At 42.4% G+C, this 25,909-nt stretch overlaps 3 protein-coding genes across 3 annotated transcripts; 1 reads left to right on the top strand and 2 right to left on the bottom strand.

The window, feature by feature from the left end:
* Positions 1-78: 78 nt before the first annotated feature.
* LOC108571374 (immediate early response 3-interacting protein 1) lies at positions 79-908 on the bottom strand. The gene is made up of 3 exons (XM_017933392.1): positions 818-908; positions 501-602; positions 79-419 (listed from the first exon to the last, which is right to left on the bottom strand). Exons 1-3 carry the CDS (start codon positions 906-908, stop codon positions 364-366), a joined length of 249 nt encoding a protein of 82 aa, XP_017788881.1. The 3' UTR covers positions 79-363.
* Positions 909-3,340: 2,432 nt separating this feature from the next.
* On the top strand, positions 3,341-13,790 carry LOC108571449 (6-phosphofructo-2-kinase/fructose-2,6-bisphosphatase-like). The gene is made up of 6 exons (XM_017933505.1): positions 3,341-4,632; positions 8,869-9,036; positions 9,626-9,795; positions 10,310-10,693; positions 11,070-11,339; positions 12,867-13,790. The coding sequence occupies exons 1-6, from the start codon at positions 4,413-4,415 to the stop codon at positions 13,245-13,247; spliced, it is 1,593 nt and encodes a 530-aa protein (XP_017788994.1). The 5' UTR covers positions 3,341-4,412; the 3' UTR covers positions 13,248-13,790.
* Positions 13,791-15,259: 1,469 nt separating this feature from the next.
* On the bottom strand, positions 15,260-24,598 carry LOC108571262 (neuropeptide CCHamide-2 receptor-like). Its single transcript, XM_017933262.1, has 10 exons — positions 24,530-24,598; positions 22,777-22,925; positions 22,222-22,421; positions 21,665-21,846; positions 19,887-20,101; positions 19,237-19,451; positions 18,838-18,851; positions 16,197-16,250; positions 15,977-16,082; positions 15,260-15,705 (listed from the first exon to the last, which is right to left on the bottom strand). Exons 1-10 carry the CDS (start codon positions 24,581-24,583, stop codon positions 15,260-15,262), a joined length of 1,635 nt encoding a protein of 544 aa, XP_017788751.1. The 5' UTR covers positions 24,584-24,598.
* Between the last annotated feature and the right edge of the window lie 1,311 nt (positions 24,599-25,909).

Here is a 25,909-nt window from a genome sequence, read left to right as displayed (position 1 = left end):
GGAGATATTAAAATGTGCAAATATGTGCATTTTGGTATGATAAAAAGTTGATTGTTTATTATTGTATCAGTTGCTCCGGAACATTTTTTCTCTACGACTCGTGATTGCCCATGAAATGACTTATAATTAATGATGCTTATCGTTAAAATCGTTATTATCCTTGTCGTTCTTGAGGTACTCATAGTGTAATGATATACGAAAAATATACCTGCCTCAAAATTGTATCATATGCTATAATAAAAGAAACACTTTGTTTTTAATACAAAGATAAAAATAAAGGAATTTAATTTTCCACTTATGTACATCGTTGTTTTGGCTTTTCACAGCACAGTGTTCTTTTATTTACATCCTCGATCCTTCGTATCATCCAATTATCAGTTTTATGATAATCGTTAAAACGTTTATAAATATCAACGGAACTGCAAAAAAAAAAAAAAAAGGAAAAAATTCATCGTACATTTGAAGGTTGTGAAATTAATAAAAATAACGTTTATAATTACTTCGCGCCACAGTTCGTATCGACCTGATCAGGTTCAACATTTGTGACTTTATCGTAGGAGGTTCACCGAAGCCTTGAACATTTTGCCATGACGCCCATCCAACTGTAACAATTTCGTTAATTTCAGAAACGTGAAACGAACATTTCCAACGGCGTTTTACCAATTAAATTGCACTCTAGACGTAACGTACAATCTACATGTTCAAATACGAAAGGTAACGTAACCAACAAATTCTGTCATGTGACATTTGCCGGGTTAAATTGGCAAGAAAAGCACGGAAAAGGTAGAAAACTAGAGCGGTCAGGAAAACTACGTACCTTTGGCAAGAAACCTATTTTCGTTCAAAACGCAGACCGCGTTCAAGCACAATATGCTTGCCTCGAAAAGTGCCCACAAAGTAAACGCCATGTTATCGCGTTGGAAAGAACGAGACCGTCATTTACTATAGCAGGCAGCGCCACAAGCTGGGAAATTGGTAGAACTGCTTAATACCTTTCAACTTTCCAACCTGTATCGATTGCAACTGACGTGCCATCTTTTGCGCCTTCGTGGAAATCGAAGATCAAAAGAACCGCGTCCGCGCGGGAAATTCAAATCGTAATAAATCACCGCTCGATTAAATCACGTTACAATTCACGTTCCACTCGATCCAACGTTTTCACCGTCACTTCTATCTATCTCGAGTGCAGAATACTTAGCGAAAAGAACGCACCTTTAGATTTCATCGTGAATTTCTTCGTACCGTTTTACACTAATATTGACACTAATAGCCATACAGCGATCCTTGAAGGAATCAGGCAACTATACGAGTGAATTGCCAGCACGTTAATGCACCGTATTGTTAGGAGCATTATTCTATTTATAGTAATTGAACGACAAGGCGCACCTTCTTGGCACGAACGCTTTTGGAACGAGAGCCCTCTTAAACCGTAGTACCAGTATTTCTAGATAATTCGATGCTCTTTTCTCAATTGAGTTACGTTAACAGTTCATACGTGCCGCTTTATAACTATAGAACCGGAGAGTTCAGCCCGCGTTATCCCCGATCGTTCGTAACCTCTATCATCGTTTTATCACGCGAACGTTCGTGACATACGTTTATCACGTGTAAGAAAATTCGTCTCTTCTCTCGCCTCTTATCTTTCTCCGTGGAACCCAAAGCCTTTTTCTGATATCGTTCCGCTTAGGTGGAGAAAATCCAGGAATCTTCCGTTTCACGCGAACCACCGAAAAAAAAAAAAAAAAAACACTTTTCGAAACGCGAACGAAAATTTGTTGCGAATGATCATGGTACGGCCCTGAAAACTCGGCAAAGAGACTTTCACGATTCGAAACCGGGGTAGAATTACCGCAATAAAATCGCCGCAGTGGTTAAGCTTGTTCAGTGAAAAGTACGCGTGACTCACGTGTCTGAAAAGCGGCGTTCGAGACAATTTCAGGAGACACGCTGCATTATCGTAGCGTTAGGAAATCGAACGGGACCAGAGGGCAACAATTATATCGAGACAAAAGCGTAAGAACGACCGACGACGATAGCGATTTCCTGTGTTTGGTATTTATAGGAAAACATCTTTTTTTCTTTTACAAAAAACCAAACATTTTCCTTACAAGCGTTACTCTACCTCTCCGTATAAATCACCGTGTTACCTACACGTGTGTGTCGCGTTCGTTGCGCAATACACGTTGCATAATTACGTTACAACTAAGTTTGTCAATATAAAAGTAGCATTGTTCGGGAGCCATTGAACAATGTTACAATTATAAATACGCATCGGGTTCTGAGAAATCATACGATTCGTTGCTCTCGTATCCTGTACAATTTTCACAATTTCCATGGTATCGGGTAATGTGATGTAATTTGACAGGTCAAAACGTTAATGATCCATCATTTGCTGACATCGAACTTAATGACGCCTCGGTTATGCACGCGTACGACCGGCTCTCGCGTATCCGTTTAAACGGCACCACAGGGGGAAATAGGAGAAACGAACGTGGACTTTGCCCGGTTGGCAGGGGCAAAGGGAAAAAGTAGGAGGGTCTTTCCGCTAGATAGAACCGCTAGATAGCGATAGGAATAAATAGAATTTCGTACGTAATTGCGTGAGAAATAAGACAAAGTTTGCCATCGTTTCCGATTCACTGGTAAACAATCGTCATCTGTTTTTCCATTTGAACGTGCCGCGTTTCTCTCGTGCTCGCCTCTCTGTTGCGCCGCAATAAACGCGCGTCACGTCCAATCTAACGCCCCCGGAAACCAGAGTGAATGTTTAAGCATGTTAACGATTAAGAATTACACGACTATAATTTACGATGGAGAATATGTCACATCGTGATTACCGGGAATTTTCCGGTTAACTTTCCCGTGTTTGAACGAGATTTTCTAACGGGAACAAACAGATTGTCCAAATTTTTCTTTCATTTTTAAATACCGATGTCAGTTGGAAGAATTCAGCGCGGCCTATTTCTAATTCGGTTCACACGAAATCGAAGGTGGAATTGGAACGGCGCGACGAAAATAAACTACACGTGAGAAAAACACCTCTAGCGACCATTCAAATTCGCAGGAACAACGATGTATATACAATATGATTTTATCGAACGTGAATACCAACAGGTACTCGGATAATATTCGTTAATATTTCACGTCGATTTATCGGGAAATAACGTGTAAAATCATTTTGGCCAAGTCTCAGCTGGCCCGATAAACACGAACATTTGGTCGGTAAACGTGAACAACATACGACGTTTAGCACCAGCATGATTGCTATAGAACGAGCAGAGAGGGGTCAGAGTAACGTTGATTGGTTGGTTTCAACAGAGGGCGCCTACCAGGTCCGGGTCGATGTTGCTAAAAGCTGCAACGGATGGAGGAACATCAGTCTCTGGAATCACTTCGAGTAGTACAGAACGTGTTGTACGTCACCTGCTTGAACATCAACGAACAAGCAACGAAACACCACTGTGCGTTACACACCAGCTGTGACAGATTAACCAGAAAAACCTCCAAATCGATAGGAGCCGATCAAAGAAGATATCGAAGAAGCTGTAAAATCTTCAACCGCAGACAACTCGACGACCAAGTTCGTCGTTTCTACACAGACAGGTGAAACTCCGAGACATTGTTGACTCGAGGGAAGAGTGTCGAAGTGAAACCGAGGTTATCAGGCGGGTTCAATTAATATCGAAGGGGGAGGAAATCGGATTGTTTGCAAAGTTAGAGTACGAAACGAATCGTCGAAAGGAGAACGAGAACACCGGCGTGGTGAGACGACGGTGGAGAAGCACCGTGACTATGTAAACTACCAGCGTATACTTGGTGGCAGCGCGTGCGCACAGCGGTGGCAAACTCGTAGCAACGAGGATTGAGAAAAGGTAGTCGAAAACGTGACACCGTGAGACGTCGTCGATTATTTGAGAGAAGAAAAACAGAGAGGGTAGAAGAAGAGAGGTTTTAACTCGAGGCAAGGGTTACAAACCGGAGAACTGGGCTTCTCTTCGAATATAGACAAAGAAGTCCGCAAACTGGCTCCGGAGGTGAGGATCAAGCAAATTGGAATGAGGGAGGACCTGTTGTCCATAATACGGCACACGAGCAGCGACCACTTTTCGGAAGAACTTTAGCCTACGAGTCAACGGCAGAAGGGACAAGAGGAGGAGGACTAGCAATAGGCGACTGTTTACGAGTATTCCGTGCAAATAGAGGGCTCTTGCTTGCTGGGATATACATATATTCAAGCAGGAGTGTTGCCAGGCTCCCTTTTCATCCTTCCTGTCATTGATTCCCCGTTGTATTCCCGCCGTCTGCCCTGCTCTGTGCTTGGAGAGAAAGAAAACGAAAAAAAAAAAACGACCAATTTTTCCCTCGAAGGGACTTGTTGAGTTTTTTTGTTTTTTCGAGCATCTGGCCAGGTTATGCCTTGGGTAGCAGCCTGTTTCGACCTGCTGGCAGCACCGATTCTGGGTTATTGTCTCGCCGTGAGGAAGCTCGGTCTGCAAGCCGGAATCCTCCAGCAGGGAGGCGACAAATCTGTCAAAACACTGGCTGATAACACGTCCGATACGTCCAGCTTAAGGAAGGACAAGTTGCTCAGCGCTGACACAATGGCACCGAGTGTCGAGGAACAGCGCCAAGGTAAAGAAACCGTTTTTAACCAGAGAATTAAATAGCATGCTTTGTTTTTCTCCTTCCTCGACGATCGGGGACAGGTTTTTTTCTGTTGTTCAACAACGCCGTTCTGTTATCGATGAAACACGGGAGCGCGCTATTATGCAACGCTCTCGATCGGTCGTTATTAAGCATCGCATAGTCAGAAATAAATTTTTCATCGTCGTATCTCGCGTGCCAGGTATTTTCACGTTGGAGAAAACACCGCGTTACCTATGCGTAACGTCTGATCGAAATTCCCTCGAATTCAGGTCACAGTTTCACGAACTTCGGTCTTCTTGATACACGTTAGAGTCGTTATAAATAAGCCGCGATCTATAGCAGCTAATTCGTGCTTGGTTTAATTTTAGGGCAGAATTCGCGAGATTTACGTTGGAAATTATATTCGAAAAGAATCCGTAGTAGAAACGTGTAGTTAGTTTCGTACATGCTCGTCACGCTTCTATCTCGTAGATAGAATTTATCGGTAGGTAACTTAATAAGCTTGAATAACCGAGGTCTCGTTAAATATTAGCGGTGCATTGATAAACCAGTATCTCGTCTTCTTTATTTATTTATCGTCAGACCGGTTTAATCAATCCTGCCACGGCTCTTCGAGAGGTGTTTCCTGTTGTTGCTGTTGCTTGAACAACGATACATCACTGGTATCAATGAGAAACGCGACGAGACTCGGTTATTTTCACGCATCTTCCTGTTTCGAAGGGGTAATAGTAGCGAGAAAAAGGTCCAAATAACAGACGGTATTTTTCATTTAGACGTGGCCTCGAACGGGGAGAGGCTATTACTCACAAATGAACGCGTATTATTCAACAGTAGGAGAGTACAAGGTCGTTGTCGTAATGAAGCGTTAGTATTATATTTACAGTATCGTAGATTAACGATGGACGGAGGCTAGTTTACATAGTGAATCGTATTCTCGATATTCGATAGAACGTCGATCGATGTTGGATGGAAATCGTGTTATTAGCAACACGTCACACACATTCATCAGGCGGTGATTAGGGTTGCGCCAGACGGAGAATCTCAGATAATATTTAACAAAAGGCACGCGTGAAATTTTCTAATCTAATCGAGCCTCTAATCACCCGAGATACGGCGTTTTCTTTCGATTTTATACACAGGTAGAGTTTTCTTCGGCGCTTTGTAGTGTTTACCTCGCGATAAAACGTGAAAGGATTAACCGAGGTAGGGGGAGATGAACGTAAAAATTTCCTCAAGGATATACCATGGGGATATTATTAGAATCACTTGTGAAACGAGCTGCAGTCTGAGCACACCATATGCTGCATATGCTAACAGGCCTAAAAATACCTTGCGGTACCATGCTGCAGTAGGAATGTATAGTCTATGGAAGAAATGTGTACTGTGAAAAATTGTGCAACGACACTCAGAATTGAATGCAAAATGCTGCAGTAAGATTGTATAGTCTACGGAAGGAATACTGTGAAAAATATGCAACGACATTCAGAATTGCATACCAATTAACACTGAATCATAGTTGAGACACACTTTGTGCAAATGTAACTACAATTTTGGATCCTCTTCTTTTCAAATTTCTCTCGATTTATCGGTCTTCGAGCTAGAATGTTACACTTGGCCATATTTCTCCCACCGACTATACGTTACACTGTTTCTCTTTTATATCGCCACCTTAGTGTTACACCGATACTCTATAGTCGTTACACGCGCACGCCAATTATTTATACCGTCCTTGCGGATTCGCACGATGTATAAATACGAACGCGACAGAATAGTATACACATTCGACGGTCTCGTTTTAACGCGTTATCGATCAATTGACGTTAATACTCCTTATCGTAAGCTTAACGTGGCTGCTCTAATTCGTTATCAGCCAGTTTTCATGCTCGTCTGTTTAAAATATCGTACAAGGTTTCGTTATTATCTGGTGTTATCGTGTTCGTCTAGCCAGAAAATTTTCGAATTTGACGTCTGACATCTTTTTTCTTTCGTTCGACGAATTTTTGGAAATTTTATCAGACGTTGCTGCGTTGCGTGGCTCGCGATGATGCAATCTTGGTGTAGACTTTTCTCTTGCACGAGGAACGATTATCGATTCTCTACCACTGACCTTCTTTTCACCCTTCGCGTGCAAGGGGGAGGAAAATTCGCGATCGAACTTATTTGCAGATTCGAGGACCAAACTAAAATATGTAGTATCTCTTTTTTTCTCTCACCGTTCGATCGTTAATTTCCCTCGGTAATGTTCGCGCATATTTACGCCTCGATATGTTTTGTCCCATTTCTTTGCCCCGTATGTTTTGTCGTTCGGCGATTTACGCGTACCTACATTGACGTACGGGGTAACGTGACAAGTTGGACATGTGACCGTCACAATTCACCGCTTGAATAATGAATTGAGTGACGACACTTGTCTCAGGTCAACGCACCGACTGTTAAACTACACTCCGTTTCACGGTGTCGCTCGTTAAACGTTTCCAACTGACGACACACGAAACCGTACTTCGATCTACGGTGAAACGTCGCCTGTAGATCGCCTGATCCGTCGTTCGCCGTCGTAAAACTTCCGTTTCCGGTCTGACGTGTTACTTCTCGCCGCCGTTCGTCACGAGGGAAATCGCTTGGAAAAAACGTCGACCGCGTAAACGCGAGACTTTTTGATCCTGAGATCAATGGGTCCGGTACGCTAATTAATTCTGTTGACACAGTCACAGATATAGGAGTAAGAAAAGAAGAGAAAAAAATGAACGCAGATATCGCGAAATTACGAAATCTTCCTCGATAATATTTTCCGTGGCGAACGTGCTCGCGATCATGTTGAAGGAACCCTATCGGTTTCGCGAATTTGTCTGACCTTTATATCACACGCTGAAAAATCCGGCTTGAGCTAAAGTACTTCTCGCGCACGATTCTCCGTGCGCTGTCCAATTTTTTCTCTCTTCATTTCCAACCAGACGATATATGTATACACACTCCCCTTTTTCTTTTTCAATTTTAAACCGTCGCGGAAAGGTCTTTGTACGTATTTCGGTAACCGAACTTTGACCTGCTAAATGTGTATATACATATATAACGTTTTACGAAAAAATGTTACATAAATATCTGCTTGGAAATTTGAAAAAAGGGGGTGGATTTTCTCGGAGAAATCGAGGCGAGAGTCGAGAAACAGCGGTGTTTTTTTAAGTAATACCGCGAACTCGACGAAGAAGCGACAGTCGTTGAAAGCGCAGCCAAAAGCTCTCGTGCAAGAGTTGAATTCTAAATATAAACTTCATCGGACGGTTTGTAATGTGGCAGCCACAGCGGGGCTCTGACAGTGTTACTTTGAAATTCGCACAGTGAATTCGAACCGATCCGCCGGTGGTGTATTTATTGAAACGCATTCGTTGTTATCGATCGAACAATAGATAGTGTTTGATAATACACGACAGGAAGGGGATGTGTGTGCTCGGTAAGAACGAGATTCTTGTTTATTTTCGTATCGTTTTTTAGATCCGATCGATATCGGGATAAACGATTCTAATCTGAATACGAGAATGAAATTTGCAAAGTAGATTTATTATTTATCTATCGTCAACACGCAATCTAGTGCAACAGAAAAAATTTATATCGGTCGATTGTGTGTGCGCGTGTGTTAGTTTGTTAGATTGATGTATTTCTACCTGACGAAGGATAAGGAAAAAAGTGATTTCAGTATGATAGGAGTAAACGTATCGAGGTTACTTCCTGCAGTGATTCAACAGTTTCATCGTTTTTTTTTCCTTTTTTATTTCCTTTATTCTCCACAAGATTTACAATACAATAGCGGTGCTCGATTTCGTATCCGCGTTGCATACGTCACAGCGCGAATTCACGTTATTAACGATCATTCGAGTGATGGCTGGCGTACGGCTGATTTGGCGCCAAGCCAGAGCACGTCTTCGCGTTACCGTCGCTGCATCTTCTAAAGTGGATCATTGTATATAATACAACGTGCAAGCTTGATCGGTGCAAAGCAAACGCTTTACGAAAATTGTTACGTCTACTTTAAATCTAATCCTCTCTCTCGTTAAATTTAAATTGTTGCATTATATAGACCGACGTCGTTATTCGACAAAGAACACTTTTCTATTCTCCAATGTCACCAAAGCGAAACATCTCTGGCCGAGGAACTTTTGTTCAACGAAAATGCGATTAATTACGCAACACCGTGGTTGACTCATCGTGGTTTATTTTGTTCCACAGAACACAGTAAGGACAAGATCGCGGTGAGGCCACCGACCATAATCACGAAATCGCCGCGAAAATTCGCGGGGGTCGTGATCGCGATGTGCGGCTTACCAGGTCGTGGAAAAAGCCAAGTGGCTGTGTGCCTGTCGCGCAGGCTCAACTGGAACGGCGACTCCACTAAAGGTGGGAAATTGTTTCCTTTGTTTATATCGTACGCCGAGAAAATTCCTGATTCCTCCACTTCAATTATCCCTTTCGTTCCCCCGTTCACGGTTCGATTCTCGACAATTGCACACCTGCACGTAACCTACCGCGACTCACCTGTCTAGTCACGTTTCTTAATTCTCTTCTGCTCTTTTTTTCTGTCTTTGTCAGATTTTTACTTTCAGCTGATTCGATACACTGTAGTTTCAGCTTTATTAATTACACCTTTCGAGAAATTCGAATATTGAAATTATCGCGAATAGATTAATACTTCCTCGTTGGTAATTTTCCCCAGCTTACCAATATTTATGACTTCGCTTTCAACGTGCCTATTCTTTCCTCGCGTCACGCTCAATAATTTTCCACGGATTTACGTTTCGATGTCGCGTTTCCTGCAACACGAAAACTAGACGCAGCGTCTAAATTCAGAATTCTAAATTAGGGGACCGTAGAGAATCCCGCTGCTTTTAGACACAGTAGATGTTAGATCTGTTACACTCGACCCTCGTAAAAGCAGAGAGAACCCTAAGGGAACCGCGCGTAAACCTTTTCTGAAACGTTTTTCCAGTGATGAGGGTGAGCGATTACCGGAGGAAAAGGCTGGAACCTTACGGCGAGGCGGTGTCACACGAGCTCTTTCGCCCTGATCACACGGCGAACGCAGCTTTGAGAGCTCTGGCCCAGCGAGACGCGATGCACGATTGCGCCGCGTGGCTTGCAGCCGGGAATTCTGTAGCTGTAAGTATCAAAAGTGAATTAAACGAACACGCGGTAAATACACCGTCGATGTCGACACGAATCGTGTTTTCCTTAACTTTACAGATGACACGTGTAACGATACGAGAGAAGTCAAAGACTCGTGTTGGCATATTTCTTCCTTTTTTCTCACCGATCGAAACTTGTAAACGACAAGGTACAAACGGTTTACGGCGACGCGATTAAAACGTAGGCCGGTCAAGCCGGTCTACCTTTCTCCGCGCCGGTCCAATCTCGTCGTGCGAGTTTTGCCTGGTTAGATTTTTTCCATCGCGCTCTAGCGTTTCAGGATAGAGAACGATAATGGCCCGTGTTGTCGCGAAACGTCTTAAAATAGTTTCTCCTTCACACCGGAGAAATATGTCCATTTGCTCCCAGAGACTCAAAGAAAATCGTTTCTCCTTTGCCTGAGGGTATTCTTATTTCCACGGTGAAACGCGTAAATCTGGGGGCAAGATTTGGGGGCAAGATTTGCTAAGAGTTTTCCTCTTCGAAGATCCTGGACGCCACGCTGGTGACACGAATGCAGCGCGCCGAGGTCTACGACTATTTTTCTGGCCAGCTCGGCTACCACGTCCTCTTCGTCGAGTGCGCCTGCGACGATCCGCTCGTGCTGGAGCGAAATTACAAGGAGATATTGCGGTACAGCGCTGACTACATCGGCATGGACCCTGTACGGGCTGAAGAGGATCTCAGATTGAAAGTGGCACACTATGTGCGATGTTACGAGCCGATGGACGAGAACACTTATCCACGTATACGCATCAACATCGCCACCATGGACATCGAGACTTGCAAAGTGTCGGGTCACGTGGAGACTAGCGTGCTGGGATATCTCGGAAGCGTCAGTGTTAAGCCGCACACTCTATATTTCTCTCGTGTTAGTAATCCATCGATATTTTTATATCTCCTATCGATTAATTCTACGCTTGGAAAGTTTAACATCTCGGTAATCGTTTAAGTCTCTGTTTAAAAATACTCCATCTTTTTTTTCTGTATCTTGGGTAAAAAAAGAAAAATTATACGGTTACTCTTAAAATACAAGATGCGTCACGATATTAAGACAGGTCATGAATCTAGCTGATTTTCCAACGACACATGTACCCTATGCATCAAGTTTCAAGAATCCTTTTGGTATCTTATCTGAACGTAGCGCGGGCTTATCTCTCTTCCTTATCTCCGGTCTTCTTCTTCTTCGGTTTTTTCAAACACGATTGAAAAACACGGGAGAATTTTATTGGACGCTTTTTTTGCAGCACGGTGAAAGCGAATTCAACGTGTTGGGTAAGGTCGGCGGTGACGCTGTGCTGAGCACACGCGGCGAACGTTACGCGCAAGCATTGGCGACCAAGTTCAACGCCATGCGTATCCCCGACCTGCGCGTGCTCACCAGTCGCCTAAGAAGGACTATAGCAACAGCACGAGGAGTAGAGGCACCTCAGGAACACGTGGCCGCGCTAAACGAGCTCCACGCTGGCGTTTGCGAGGGCCTCTCTTACGAAGAGATGCAAGAACACTATCCGCAGGTACTTTGGAGTTTTGGAAAAAAAATTAAGATCTGCTTTCGATAAATCGATCGTTTATATGGGCAGTTAATATCGAATAAGTTCGTGTCGAATTTTCTAATTTAGATCGATATTTTCAACGTCCTTAAATTTGATTAAAAAACAAAGTGAACTCCTAAGTCCACAATTTTTTCCTTTTTTTTTTTTTTTTTTTTTTTTTTTTTTTTTGTGAGACCATTATGTCGTCGCTATAGAATTTTCCTGGATTTTCATTCAATTTTTTTTGCTTTTCGACACGAACTTATGGGACCACCTAGTATATTTCATCCTGAATTTAATTCCTAATCCTAATTCCTAATAAGATCCTAATCGTGGTCGGAACAGTAAAGGATGTAGTAAACTCCAGGTCAAAAACGCTCCCCTCTTTCACTCTCCGTAAGAACCGTGTGTACAAATTTTTTTGGTGAATTCCAACAGTTAGAATTCGAGCCACGATATAACGAGGCCGTGAAATCGGCCAGGAGTCGAAGAAAAACATGTTTTGTATGGCGACGAACGAATCGACAGAAATATAAACATTCGAGGACCCGACATCTTGGCCACGGTCGTAGAATGTTTCAAACTCGCTAGTACGAATTCAGCCGTGTCGTTCGACGCAGCTATTCGACGCATATGTTATATAAATGTGAATACCGTTACTCGTAAATCGTCGTTCTTTTATTATACGGAAGTTTCAAAGAGTGTAGAGTGTACTTAAGACCCTAAGTGCGGTTCGAGTGTTTAATTTACGACTCCGTTATACAGTGGCTCGTACTATTATTGCTCTTTTGCTATGAAATCTACATACAGTGAGTCATGCAATTGAAACAGGGAATATTTGAATACCTCGTTGTGTTCATTCTTCTTTTTAACCTTTTGTCGAACACGTTCGAGAGTTCAGTTATTGCTATACACAGTATTTCATTTACAACGATCGTCCAGCTACCTCGAAGGAACTTGTTCCAACAGAAGAATAACAGAAATATGTAATATAAATATTTCCATTATCCCTTTAACGTACAACGTGTCAGACTCGTGGCAAAGATTCTGGCCGAGATGTAACAAAAATAGTTGTATTACTAAGAAAAATTCATTGCAATCCTAACTTTCGTTTGAATTTATAAGATCAAGGATTCCTAAATGCGATTAGTCTGCGACAGATTAGCTTTTCTTACCTGATACAGTGCTAATTGGGGTTAAGAACACATAAAAATCAATCGTTCCTTGATGCATCCTTGAAGGTACCAAAAGGTTTAATGCAACATTCAACAAATTTGCATTCCTTCTACGCGAACCACGTCTTTTAAATATTCTCTGCACATAAAACTGACTCCACAACAGAAATAATACCAATATTCACGAAGAGCATCAAAATCAATAATAAAACACATAAAAGCCGATCGATCCTTACCGGTACCTAAACCCGAACCATCTATTTCAAACATTCTCTGCACGCAAAACTGGCTCCACGGCAAATCACCAATCTCCCATCTTAATTCTTCTATCCAGGAATTCGCATGGCGCGATCAGGACAAGCTGCGCTACCGTTATCCTTGGGGCGAGAGCTACATCGACGCGATGCAACGCGTAGATCCAGTGATCGCCGAGCTCCAGCGATCCGACAACATCCTCGTGGTATCTCATCAAGCTGTTCTACGCTGCATGATCGGTTTCTTCCTGGACAAAAAGCCGGAAGAGCTGCCTTACATGGAGGTTCCGTTGCACACGATCATCCGCGTGACCAGCCACGGCTACAACTACAAACTCGAGTTTTTTAAACTCCCTATCGAGTGCGTGAACACGACACGCGTGACGGTTCCACCGCATTTCGACATGCCCGATCCGTGGAGGAATCCGGGAAACGGGCCGACATTGGTGCAGCAACACTGAGGAACCGCCAGACGGTCCACGTTCACGTCCAAAATTCGAGCTCTGTTCGGCTGCGACAACCGGAGATTTCGATAGCGACAGTTGGATCTGTCTGGTATTTTTTTTCGCAGGGTGGAAACGAAAGGGGACGAAATTGTTCGCGTGGTTGACAAGCCACCTTTAGTATCTTACCGTAGATCGATTTTTAAGAAGCTACCTTTTAAGAGTAACAGCGATTCGATAAAATACGTGGGTCAATTTAAAGTATGTTAATGGTATTCTTCTGTTGATTTTACACACAAAGTGTCTGTTTTTCTTCCTCGATTCTGTCCCGATTGTAACAGCGACCCTGTATCCTGCTGCTTGAGCCCTCTATATTAAGTTTAAGCATGTTTAGGTTTTTAGTGGTAGTTGTCGATGATGTATTACATAATTATACACACACACACACATAGTAGGAGTTAGAGATTTGAATTCGTATATTCGATCGCGAAGGATGGACGGAACTTCGGAATCGCGGAGGTGCGAAGCACGTCTCTCGTATCGTCGTTTTAATTTCAGGAACGAAGAAGGATGCTGCGTTAGATGGTAGAATTTAGAATTATCTTCCCCTGCTCCCCTAATTTAGTTGTGTAGAATTTTTACGAAATTTTTGACTGCGAGTGAATGTTTACGGGGGCCTGAACGATAGAGAGTGTATATAAAAAGAAGTATTTGATCGATTGTATACTGTCGAATATAAAATAGCTCCTCTGGCCCTAGTCTCTATAAACGAGGGTCTTTGGGTATACTTTTACGGTGTATACCTCGAATCACACAATTTTAACGTTTAGACTTTCTATTAATTTAAGGGACAATTAGACGATAACATTAGCTTAGCGTTGCACGAAGTTTCATCGAATCGACGATATAACTGTTGATAACGAAGACTATCGTAGACCACAGCAACGGTAAACGTGCATTTTCGCGCACAGAATCGACGGTGTACTCGAAGGACTTGTCAAACGGTGTATTCTTTTAAGAAAATTTTCAAACAGCCATTTTCCGACGAGAAGTATTTTACAGATGATTGTTACCAGAGAGAGAGAGAAAAAGAAGGAGAATGTTTCTATACGAGATGAACTGTTGCGTTCTTTTTTTTTTCGACTAGGTTTTAGAGGTGTAATCGTAGACCGCATAAATGTGCATAATATCTCATTAGGCGTGACGTAGAAATCTTCGATGGTCTGTTGTACGATACACTCGAGGATTCGCGAATGCAGAATGTAATTTAAATGGAAAAGGAAAAGCCACACGGAGTCTATTTGTAAGGGTAAAAGAAGAATTGATAAGAAAGAGAGAGGGCAAAGTTATTTTTGATAGAAATCGAACGTGTCTCTGTAGTTGCGTTTAATAGTAATTACGTGTCTGCCCGGAGAAATGTTCTTTCTCGGTAGATTTGTTGCGAACTAACGACAAAAACCATCTAGTCTATATCCATTGGTTTCACGTTTCTTTTCCTCTTCTCTTTTACTTTACCATCCAAGGGACGAAATGGAAGTTTGCAAGCGCGTTGCTAGGCGTTTAATTAAGTTCGTATCGTAGATACTTTCAAATGTCTTTGTTTTTTTTTTTTAATTAATTGTACATTATGAATAAACGTTTTTTAGAAAATATCGTATAGTTATATGTTTCAACACCAATATCCATAATTTCATCCGGTTTCCAGTGCGTACATTTAATATATAGTACAAAAATAATTCACACAACGCGACACCGTTCTCTCACACAGCTTTCTCTCTCGATTAAAAACGTTCCAATGACTCGTGTGCATGACTAGAGTGATTCCCAAGAGGCAGGTACACACTGCTCTTTCTATTAATCTGACTAGAATCAAACATATCTCCTACATCTAAAATTCTCGCGAAATGACTTAATCGTGAGAAGAGATGCAAAGATTACTTCTAAGTTGGGATTAAAAAATATGTGTCAAGAAAACCTTCTACCCTGCTTGCAATTGAATCAAACGAGAAAATCCCCTCCGTTCTTTCAACCTAAATACCCGACCTCATCAATTTCGCCGTGTAATCTCTCTGTTTATTCGCTAAGTGAAGGTCTAAGCTCCTCAGCATTCTATCGCGGATCTCTTGGTCGCAAGTAGAGGAGCTCTTTAACAAGCCAGTTTTACGATGAGCGGTCCTCGGTTCGTTTCTCGAATAGACGCCCAGACGAAAGCCGGGAAAGTTTGATGGATACACCTTGGACGTCGCATCTCGTTTCGTTTCGCGAACAGCGCTCTTCATGAACTCCACCGCAGCTCTGCGACAAGTGTCGTAACCCAACAGCTGGATCCTTTTACCGTGAATCGCGTCCAGCTGAGAATTCCTCGGATTCGCTGCTTTGCCGATGATCGTGCCAACCGAATCAGGTGTTCCAGGTAGATCGACGAACACCTTTCGAAGAACTTCCTTCGTTAGATCCTCCTCGCTGCTCGACTCATCTGAGAACAAATGTTTCCAGTGATAATCCGTCCAACTTTCCGTCTAATTCGCCGTGAGAAAGAAACGAACGCAGAGTGATAATTTCGAGACTTGCGATTTCTTTTCTGTTACACAATCTTGGGAATTATCGTAGCCGTGAGTTAGGGAGAGATAAATTGGACGTCTCGGAGAAGATTTGGAAGGTCGTTGTAAGAAGAAGGCCTGCGTAAGAGGATGGTGGAAGGAGTCTAGGAGGTCATATGGTGAATTTATCGAATAAATTAGTATTACCGAGGTCGCTGGTGTGATCCGTAATATATGTTCCCTCTTTGATCTCTCGTTGGAGCTCGAGCACTCTGGCCAGCGCCAACTGCAGATACTCCCTGGCGTTCGGCTCCTGTATAAACAGGATGCACGCTGTTAGTTATCCTACGTTTACATTTTACAACTCGGAGAATCAATACATTTCGCTCGTGAGTGAGGAATTCACGTGGTACAGTATCGAATTTACCTCGATCGATTTTGGCTTCTTGTTGTCGCTGTCTCCATCAGCTAGACAGGGTGCCTGTTTAAAGAGCTACATGCATATACACAAATATACACGGTGCTTCGAACTTGAAGGATCAATCTGAATCAGTATATTCCACGAGAAATAAGTGAAAAAATGAAATTGAAATTATTAAAGAAAAAGAAATTTTTCTCCCAACTTTTCGACGAAACTATTTCTCCCATATTTTTATATCCTTCTTGTTTATACTCGCAGAGTATATTGACACAATTCGATCATTTAATTCTATCCTTCCCGGAACATTCAACCACGTACCGACGAGTATCTCTTCATCTTCTCTTCAATCCCACTAAAACCTCGAAGAATTTCAACGAACCAACATCGATTCACTGTAACGACTTCTCACACGAGCACAGCTCCGCGCAGATAACACCTTCTTCTTTGCCACCGCGAGAATCACTACGCCAGAAATAATACTCGTACCCTCCTCACTTCAGCCTCTTTGTTTCTTCCTCTTCCCGGATCACGGACGTTTCGTTTCCCGGTTAATGGCTCTTTTGTCCATTCAGCCTTGTCTCTTTGTCCTCTTACGAAGATTCTTTCCCTCGTTTCCTATCGAACACTGGTTGGAAAACGACCGTTGACTGGCGTCGATCGGCGTCGACTAATGTCGAAATCGTGGCGACCCTTGTTCCAGAAGGCCTCTCTGCGAGGGTGACGGTTTGCCATGGCTTCACCCCCTCCAATCCCCTCGAGAACCCCTGGAAATGTGCCCCTTGCACAGTGTGCCTCCCCTGCAGATGCACAGTATTGTCCTAGGAACCCCTGTTTGCTCGACGCGTGCCCCATGCCCGATAAAAACGGCCGGCACGCGCCCCTTACTCTCGAAACTCCGACGGAATACGTTACGAGGCTGACGAACGCTGCCTGTGAAACGCTATTCGTTACCCGTTTTATAGGAAACATTGCACGGTAAAGTGGATGCAAAATTGTACAACGAACCCTCGATTTGCACACTTTCGTTTCGTTCTAATGGAATATTCTCTGTATGATTCACGGAGAATTTTTCAAGTACATAGAATTGAGAAAGGATATTTCAGAGCTTCTTTGGAAATTTTTTCTAACGAGAATTCAGATTTAGATGGAACAATCGCTGTCATACGAAACTACAACAAGGAGCGGATTATACTTTCCCATCGATTTTGTCCCCGTTCCGTGAATCCCAGCCTGATGGATCGTCCTATTAAGAAACTTTCCATTCGAGCAATCGTAATCTGACGTGGAATAAAAATTGTCGGTAATTCTCCACGTTGAAACACGTAGTACACTCGAAACGACGAATCTCTCGCGCTTTCGTTCCAACGAAGTAAGTCGAACTTGCGGAGATTATTAGCCGGAAGAAGTTCCAACCGAACGGAGGTAGTAAACACGATGAAAATTTGACGAAATGAATTTTTATTCGTGTCATATATAAAGAAGAAAAGTTTCGTCGATCTTATAAGGTTTAGCGTGGATTTCGCTGTGAACCCTACGGTGTTCGATACACGTTCGCAAAACGGGTATATTCCGCCGCTGCGTGGCCTAATTACATAGCTATAATAGGGGCATCGAGAAGACGTCCAGGCGTTATCTGTACGACGCGGGAACGTCTATAACGCGCGGAAACGCGACGGCTAATGGACGTGTGATCGGTAAATCCTATTAACCAGAGGGGGTTATACGTCAAACGGGGAATTCCCGGTTAGGACGGAAGTAAGGAGGCAAGGTCGTTGGACACAGAACACAATTAATACACGGATCTCCCTTCTATTCGCCCTGTTTGTAATTAAATCTCCACTATACGATTCAATAACGCCTGGGAATCCGCTCTTTTCGCGTGTCTTGTTCACTTGACACAATCCGTCGACGTGAACCTTTCATTCACCATCGACACGGTGATTATCGTGATAAGGGGCGAGGGGGGTCGGTCGGGGAGAGGAGCAGAAGGATGGAAAAGGGATATCCCATCGTGTGTTACTTCGCAGCGAAACGATTAACACTCGAACGAGCGAACATTTCGGATGTCTCACTTGAAATTTGCGGAATTATTAAGATGCTTTTGGTCCAGTTCCGCTTTGGTGAAATAAAGAAATAATGAAGTATGGCAATTGAAATTTAAAAAAAATTTGTTTGAAATTATTAGGATTCTGAGAGATTTTCTGGAAAATGGAAATGATCGTGTGCTTCCTTGAAACGGGTGCTTTATTTAGAAGGGAAGAAGGTTGTTTAAAGTATATTCGTTTTTCATTCTAACTTACAGAACTCTCTTCCGCAAGGGATGATAGAGAGAGGGTTGTTTCTTTTTTCTATTTTTCTTTAGCGAACACTAGAACTCGTCCTTAATAGTAAACTCGGTGAAAATAGACTAGAGCTGTCGTAGACGTTTAGTCAAATGGTCGTTGGTAATTGATCGAGGCTTTTGGAACGCTGGTTATTGTTCACCCCGAGAACGCCGCGCTCCATTGTCCGTATTACGTGATCGCGTTACTTATTTCGCCGTTAGGAGGCACGGCCGAGGGAGAAAATTGGTTAGGGACGTTCCAGGGACGGGATCTTACGGAGGAAAATCGTGATTTGTCGTGAATTAAACTGTCCTTTCCCTTACATTACCGTCGAAGTCTGTAACATTAACGAGAGGTTTGAAAACTCTTAAACTACGTTCACTAAAGTGCTGAAGCGATTGATCGGTCGATCTATCGAATGAAAAAATCGTGCGCGAAGGAATGGCTGCAACGAAGAATTCGGTTCATTTCACGTTATCCTTCGAACCCGTTCATCCTGATTCTTACAGTGTTCGTGTAACTGGAACATTCGACCGTACGTCTTACTTCGAACTCTATCAAATGGTCCTCGATTTTCTGCCTTTTTTTTTTTGCAATAGAAATTGCATTCGTGTACACGTTGAAGTCCTCTTCATTCTTCGTACATACGTCTCGAGATTGTTCTCAAAAAGTTCCTTGCAACCGTGTGCCTCAGGTTGGTCTCGTCGTGGTCCCTTCGTTACCTAGCTCATAGAGAGCCGTTGAGTTCAGTTCCTGTGTATGTCTTCGGAAGGTGGAGCCGAAGCTTGTTTCGTGCAGCGCCCCTTGACCACCTACGCGTCTCATTTGCAAGAAATTCGTGCCTCGATTGCCGTTCCTCCCGGAACTGTTCGTCGTTTCCGTTCGACAACCTGTCGGAGTCCTCCTGCACAGCTGACAGCAGAGGTATTCGTTGAATCTGCAAAGATGAACTCTCTTTTCTTAATTAGGAAGAATTCGTATGAAATAGAGTCACTAATAATAAAAATTCACTAATTTTTTTCATTCATAGAGAATAACTATACTGTGGACCTTTGCGTAATTATAGAAATGTGTTCCACGTCGATTTTGACTTAGCAAAAGTTAAACTTTGAAAGGTGTCATTTAATTTTTGAAACTCAGAGCTTGAAAGTTGAAACGTAACATTAGTTTTTAAAGCTTGGAGCTTGAAAGTTGAAACGTGTCATATAATTTTTAAAACTCAGAGCTTGAAAGTTGACACGTGTCATTAATTTTTAAAACTCGGAGCTTGAAAGTCGAAACGCGTGATTTAATTTTTAAAGCCCAGAGCTTGAAAGTTGAAACGTGTATATTCTTCTGTTCGTTGTTCGAGTGTGGAAGTTCGATTACTCGCCTCTTACGAAAGGTTCCGCTGACGAAGTAAAGTGCAATCGGATTGACGCAGCTGTTAATGAAGCTCAGGCAGAAACCGACGATCCTGAAGGCGTGCCAGAAGTCGTCGTAGTCCTGCTTCGATGATGGGCAAAAGTGGAACCACAGCATGAACGTGTGATACGGTAGGAAGCAAATGACGAAGATAATTACGAAAGCGATCACCATCTTTCCGACCTGTCGATCATAGCGAACGAGAGACGTGTTAAACCACACGAATCGATCGAGGGTTAATCGAGCTTGTCTTGATGTCAAAGCATAATACGTTTAAATATACCACCAAAAAAAAAGAGAAAAAAAAATAGATCAATCAACGAAGAATCTCAGTAATTGACATAGAAAAAAAATACAATTCTTTCACGCTAAAGAAAAAATTTCAAAACAAGTGAACATGTGTTATCAGAGCTACCGAGAATTAGCAGAAGATAAGAGAAGGCTATTAGAACGAACGGGCCATTTCTGTTTGCATGCAGTTTGTCCCTCGGCTGAGATTGGTCGCGGATAACGCTTAAATTGAATCCTATCTAAACGTGATTCTCTCTATTATCTATAAACGATTTGTCATCGTTGTATTTATAGGCTGATCGATTACATTATTCGCCCGTATGATACCGCGAAATTGCAACGATCGGCCGCGAAACTCGATTTCGCGGAACGAACAACTGCCACTGCCGTTTCTGACGAAAGGTTCCGCGTTATCGTTCCTGTCGTGCGGGAACGTTGGAAGAAGCGAAGGTAAGAACCGGTGCGGTGGTTGGAAAGTTTCGCCGTATCTCCGTTGTCACGCTCCGATGCTAGCCGGTATCAGATGATTCGAAGCGAATCGGGACGTCGAGTTGCCTGAAGAGTCACTTTTTAAGATATACAATAAGGCGACACGGCGGCACGAAGAATTTCATCGCCGTAAATCTCGACGAGTACGATGCATTTAAAGTAGTCTTTTATGTAAAAGAAAGAGAGAAAAAAAGAGACAATCTTCCAGCAAAAATAATAAAAAAAATAAATAAGTTACTAAAACTGGCAGAGTATCAATTTAAACTCTTTATTAAACATTACTCGGACAAAATTTAATTAAAAACATCTGCAAAAAATTTAAAATTTAATATACAAATTTTCCTCGTTAGAGAGCACAAAGTACAACACCGGATGCATTTTTCACATTGAGTACCGAACTTTTTCTACCCCGCCACGGTGTCACGAGGTAAAACGAAGCAAGTGTAATAAAGGAGAAAGGGTTGAATGGCTCGATAACAGAAACTCCTGGCTGTATCGATGTAATTTCAGCCAATCTATCGTCCCTTTTCACTCGACTACTCATGTCGACGATATTGCAGGAGCACGCGAGGAGCGTCTATAGTGATTTCGCATTAGCCTACCCCACCCACCTTTCGAAATTGTTCACCGCTCTTTGAGTTGTTCAACTTGCATTGCTTCATCGTCGTTTAACTATCGGTTTAATGTTCTATTACGCAACCTAATCGCCGATTATAGAGAAGATTACGCGAGCGGTATAAATAGTTGATGGCAATTGTACGAATAACTTGGCTCTCACGTTAAATTGCCCGTAATTATACGTATCGTGTGGACTTTGGATACGTGTGTTCGATAAACGTGATAAAATGAAAACGTTCAAACTGCATACTTGCCGTTCGACAGTACTCTTTGCTTGCCATTTCTTTTTCTTCTTCTCGATATCACCGGTGATACTGAAAGAAAGAGAAAAACAAAAAAGATACGTGCCTTTTTGCGCGCTCTAATTTGCTCCATACGATGACTTCCGCTGGACAACTCGCCAGGCATATTTCTGGTGGATAGTAGAAGGTGTCGCGCCATTCCCATATAGAATCCAGCTATCACGCAGAGAGGAATCGCATAGTAAGCCAGAAACTTGAACATCACAATTCCTCTTTGATAGCGCTCCCCTGCGATTCGGAACAAGAAGCGAGAAATGTACGACTTGGTGCATACGACGTGTGATAAATGCTCGTGTAAGTGTCGTAAACGAGCAACTGTTGCAATTTCTGTTCGTTTCCCAAGCGGAATGGAATTTTCGACGATACGCGATATATCAGTCGCGAAAATTAACACGAGCTACCGTGTATTTCATACACTCCGGAGTATGAATGTATATAAGTAAGTACTCCGTAAGTACGAATGTATATCGGACAAGTTAATGAAATTAATCGGATACAACGAAATTTTGTCGTTCTCGTTTATTTTCGTATACGTATATCTGGATGGTGTGCTTACGTTAGAGTGGAAAATTGGAGGGGCAGTTAGAGTGGTGTGTTACTCACCGAATTCTTCGGGGAAAGGACTGCAAACCAGGATACTGTGGTTACCCTGTAACGGGATGGTCGGCACGTGAGAGAAAAGAGCAGCTGGCATTGCGAGAACAATCGCCAGAACCCAAATAAGCGAGGCTGTTAGTATTGTTAATGGTTTAGCGCTTAGTCCAGCTACGTGACGCCGAATAGGATTCACGACCGCACAGTACCTATACAACAACAATATCTACTTATCCACAGGGCAATCTTGAAAAGAAAACTTCAACGTTAAATCGATACAACTATCATTCGACGTTTCGAATTCAATATCGAAGTTTTGTACTGTGAATTTACAAACGAAACGAACGAATCCTATCGTTCATTTCTCGAAAGAGAGAGAGAGAGAGAGAGAGAGAGAGAGAGAGACAGAGAGAGAAAGTTTCGTTTGGATTACTGATTAGACGGTCGAACAACCAGCTGACTGGTCCATTAATGGGCCGAGCAACTTCGTCACAAGTTACGATGGTCTCTATACTATCTCTGAAACAACAATTTCCTCGGTCGTAACTGGGTTTGACAACTTACCTCTCGGCTGATAACGCGGTCAGAGTGAAAACTGAGACGCCGATCGAAACATCCTTGGCGCACTCTGATAATTTGCAAACTGCCAGACCCCACGGCCACGATTCGACGGTGTACAGGATTGACGTGAACGGCACACACGTCAGGATCACCTAAAATATCGCATATGTTAGAGGAAAAAATATTCCACCGAAGAAAAAAAAAAAGAAGAATTTTCTGCACTTTGAGAAATTTCGCGATCTTCTGCGATTCTGAATTTCCTGCCCTCTCAAAAGTCTGATGCTTTTCTGCAAAATTCTAAATTTTCTGCACTCTCAAAAGTTTGGCGCTTTTCTGCAATTCTGAATTTTCCGTCCGAGCTCTAGTTTCGTTAAATTACAACGAAACTGTTGAAATGTTCAAATTTAATTGGTTCCAGTTTACTAGGTGTATCTTGAACGAGTTAAAAATTACACGCTCCCGAAGATTTGAAAAACAGAAGTATCGTGTAATAGAACGAATGATACTCGCGAACGACACATTTGTGTACACGCGTCAGCGAATGATGAAATTGGTACGGAGGAAGCGTTTATCGACGCGCCATTATTTTCTGTGCCAATTGAAAAATAACCTTCTGGTGCGAGCGTGCCATAAACCCGGTCAACGAAGACCCCATGCGTTCCGTACCTGCGCGACGGAACAAGTGTGGTGTTTCATTTTTTAATCATATACAGGGTGTCCTGTAAAGAGTGTAACACCCGGAAATGGGGGGTTGGTGGGGTGACTCTGAACAACTTTTTCGTTTTTGAATTATTAACGAAAAACACTGGCCAATCACAGCGCCCGTAGAGCCGGATGTTCAAAGAGTTACGGGACACCCTGTATATTCAGTTGAAAACATTATCTACAAAGAGTACGCGGCTCGTCGTTTTCCGCGTTATGTACACGTACAGTTCATTCCATAGAAAATGTTCGTTCAATTAGAGCGTGATAAATGCAATTTACCTCGAAATAACAACTGGAAATATACCACGCTCGTATGAAAACTCTCCAATGAAAAATAAGATAAGAGTGACAAGTAACAAATCCGTAAATTACAATTTCGATACAGTCTCACTCGCTTCAGGTTGAACGAAGCCAATCTGTTGAATAAAGAAAACCGTAATGGATCTATTTTTTGTTCCTCCCACACGGTTATAAATTATGCATCGACCAACGTTATCCTCGAATTCGATACAGTTTTCCCAGTCGCGGATTTTCGCGGAACTTTAACGACCCTTGTTTCATGCGAGATCGTCGAGGTAAAAAGTAGCGGAAATGCTAGCGAATCTGACAGAATGCATAAATCCGATACAAATGACACGTGTGTGTGGTACCAGAGAAATTTCCAGGTGAATTGAAAAGAAGCTTTCGACGAAGAATGCATTTTTCTTACTCGTACAGGATGTCCATGGAGAACCGATCAGAAGTTCCTTGTTACACGTTCAATATTTATCTCACCCGATTTATTCCAATAAGAAACGTCTAATTATTCGTGCGATAATATACTTTCATGAATGGTGCATACACAATTCATACCATGGACAACCTGTACATTCTATGAATATAAAATCACGACGCATTTGTCATGCATTGTTTCCGTGTCGAAGCATCGAAAGATCGTTCAACGACGAGCATCTTCTTTTTTTCTATCGTTCAATCAGCAATAAAGTGTTCTTTTTCTTTCTTTTTTTTTTTTCTCGGCGAAGAAGAAACGTGAAGGAATTTGATTTCTTACCAAAAGATCACCTAGAGCCAGAGATAGGACGTAAGTGTTCGGTACGTTTCTCATATTGGCGTGACGCAGAAGTGTGAGCACGAGAATTCCGTTTCCGGTAACACCCACCACCAGGATTAAGAAGAATACCACAGGTACTATGTACGTTTCCGGTCGCTGGTCGTATGGAACGTAACTATCGTCCTCGTTGTCGTCGCTCCCGAGCGTAGGAGGAAACGACGTCGTGTTCAGGATCAGTGCCATCTGTAAAAAGTAACCCAACGCCCTTCCCTTGGTGAATATTCCAGTGATTTACTTCTATTTCCGGTGTTGAATATAAGTGACTGAATTTTTCCTAACAAATACTCCTCGCTAATTTATTTCCGTTTTTAAATCGGAGAAGTTCGTTCGAAAAGTGAACGATGGTTTCCCTTCTTTTCGTTCGAAAAGTGAACGATGGTTTCCCTTCTTTTCGTTCGTGGAATTGTTAAGGGTTGAATATTTCTCGGTGAAAGGTGGTCCTCTTTTTTACTTTTAAAATCGTTAAGGGTTGAATATTTCGCGGTGAACGATGGTCCCTTTCTTTTTGCTTTGGAAATTGTTAAATGAAAGGTAGAAGTTCGAATTGGAATCGATATTCAGCGTAAAAGAATAAAAGAGTGCATGTGTAAAAGAATTTTTGTTGTATTATTTACGAATTCGTTAAATGAAGCAGGATATTTGAGGAAGAAAAATTGATGTCTGTGTTTGTTACTTCGCTCGTTGCCCTCTCGACAAATTCCCACTACACTGTTCCCTGTTTTTCATTCTCCGCCGAACCATCGAAAAATTGGGTGACAATTTCTCATCGAAGAAAGCCGTTGATTGGTTTCCAGTGGTCGGCGAAAGTGGTGACGCGAAATTGGAGGGATATTAATAAAGGGATCCCGCAGTAGTGTTACTTGAAAAACATCGATGTTCGATGAACTATTCGTGAACTCGGACATATTGTTTCAACCGGAGTGAAAAAAAAAAAGAAAAAAAAAGAGAATAACCGGTCCCCTCTGTGTTTTCCGCGAGCGTGCGAATGCAAATTCGCTGCACCGGAGGCAAATAAAACGAAAGAAACGCGTGTCAACGAGCGAACGTGATACAGAATACATATATCGCCCTTATTTTCGGTATAAACTAACAAAAGCCACCGGGCCAGAGTTATGTATGTTCGAAACAATTTCCGCGCTGTACACCACGTACGAAATGCTTGTGTAATTTCAACGATACAAATTTAACGTCGAAAGATTGTTCGACGTTTCTGTACAACGTGGCAGGTAGAGAGAGAGAGAGAGAGAGAGAGAGAGAGAAAAGTTGCATGATTTTTTTGAAAAAGCTGAATTTTGTCCCCTTTCCACACGGAAAAAAATA

This window comes from Habropoda laboriosa, unplaced genomic scaffold, assembly GCF_001263275.1.
Source record: "Habropoda laboriosa isolate 0110345459 unplaced genomic scaffold, ASM126327v1 scaffold57, whole genome shotgun sequence".
Taxonomy (NCBI): Eukaryota; Metazoa; Arthropoda; class Insecta; order Hymenoptera; family Apidae; genus Habropoda; species Habropoda laboriosa.
This window is presented reverse-complemented; position numbering and strand designations above follow the sequence as displayed.

Coding starts and splice junctions, on each gene's coding strand:
- LOC108571262 (XM_017933262.1), bottom strand. CDS start 24,583: ATGAGAAACGTACCGAACACTTACGTCCTATCTCTGGCTCTAGGTGAT. Junction 22,422..22,776: donor ACCGCGTTATCAGCCGAGAG/GTAAGTTGTCAA, acceptor GTTGTTGTATAG/GTACTGTGCGGTCGTGAATC. Junction 19,452..19,886: donor AGCGGAACCTTTCGTAAGAG/GCGAGTAATCGA, acceptor TCATCTTTGCAG/ATTCAACGAATACCTCTGCT.
- LOC108571449 (XM_017933505.1), top strand. CDS start 4,413: ATGCCTTGGGTAGCAGCCTGTTTCGACCTGCTGGCAGCACCGATTCTG. Junction 9,796..10,309: donor CAGCCGGGAATTCTGTAGCT/GTAAGTATCAAA, acceptor TCCTCTTCGAAG/ATCCTGGACGCCACGCTGGT. Junction 11,340..12,866: donor TGCAAGAACACTATCCGCAG/GTACTTTGGAGT, acceptor TCTTCTATCCAG/GAATTCGCATGGCGCGATCA.
- LOC108571374 (XM_017933392.1), bottom strand. CDS start 908: ATGGCGTTTACTTTGTGGGCACTTTTCGAGGCAAGCATATTGTGCTTG. Junction 603..817: donor AAATAGGTTTCTTGCCAAAG/GTACGTAGTTTT, acceptor AAATTGTTACAG/TTGGATGGGCGTCATGGCAA. Junction 420..500: donor GATACGAACTGTGGCGCGAA/GTAATTATAAAC, acceptor TTTTTTTTGCAG/TTCCGTTGATATTTATAAAC.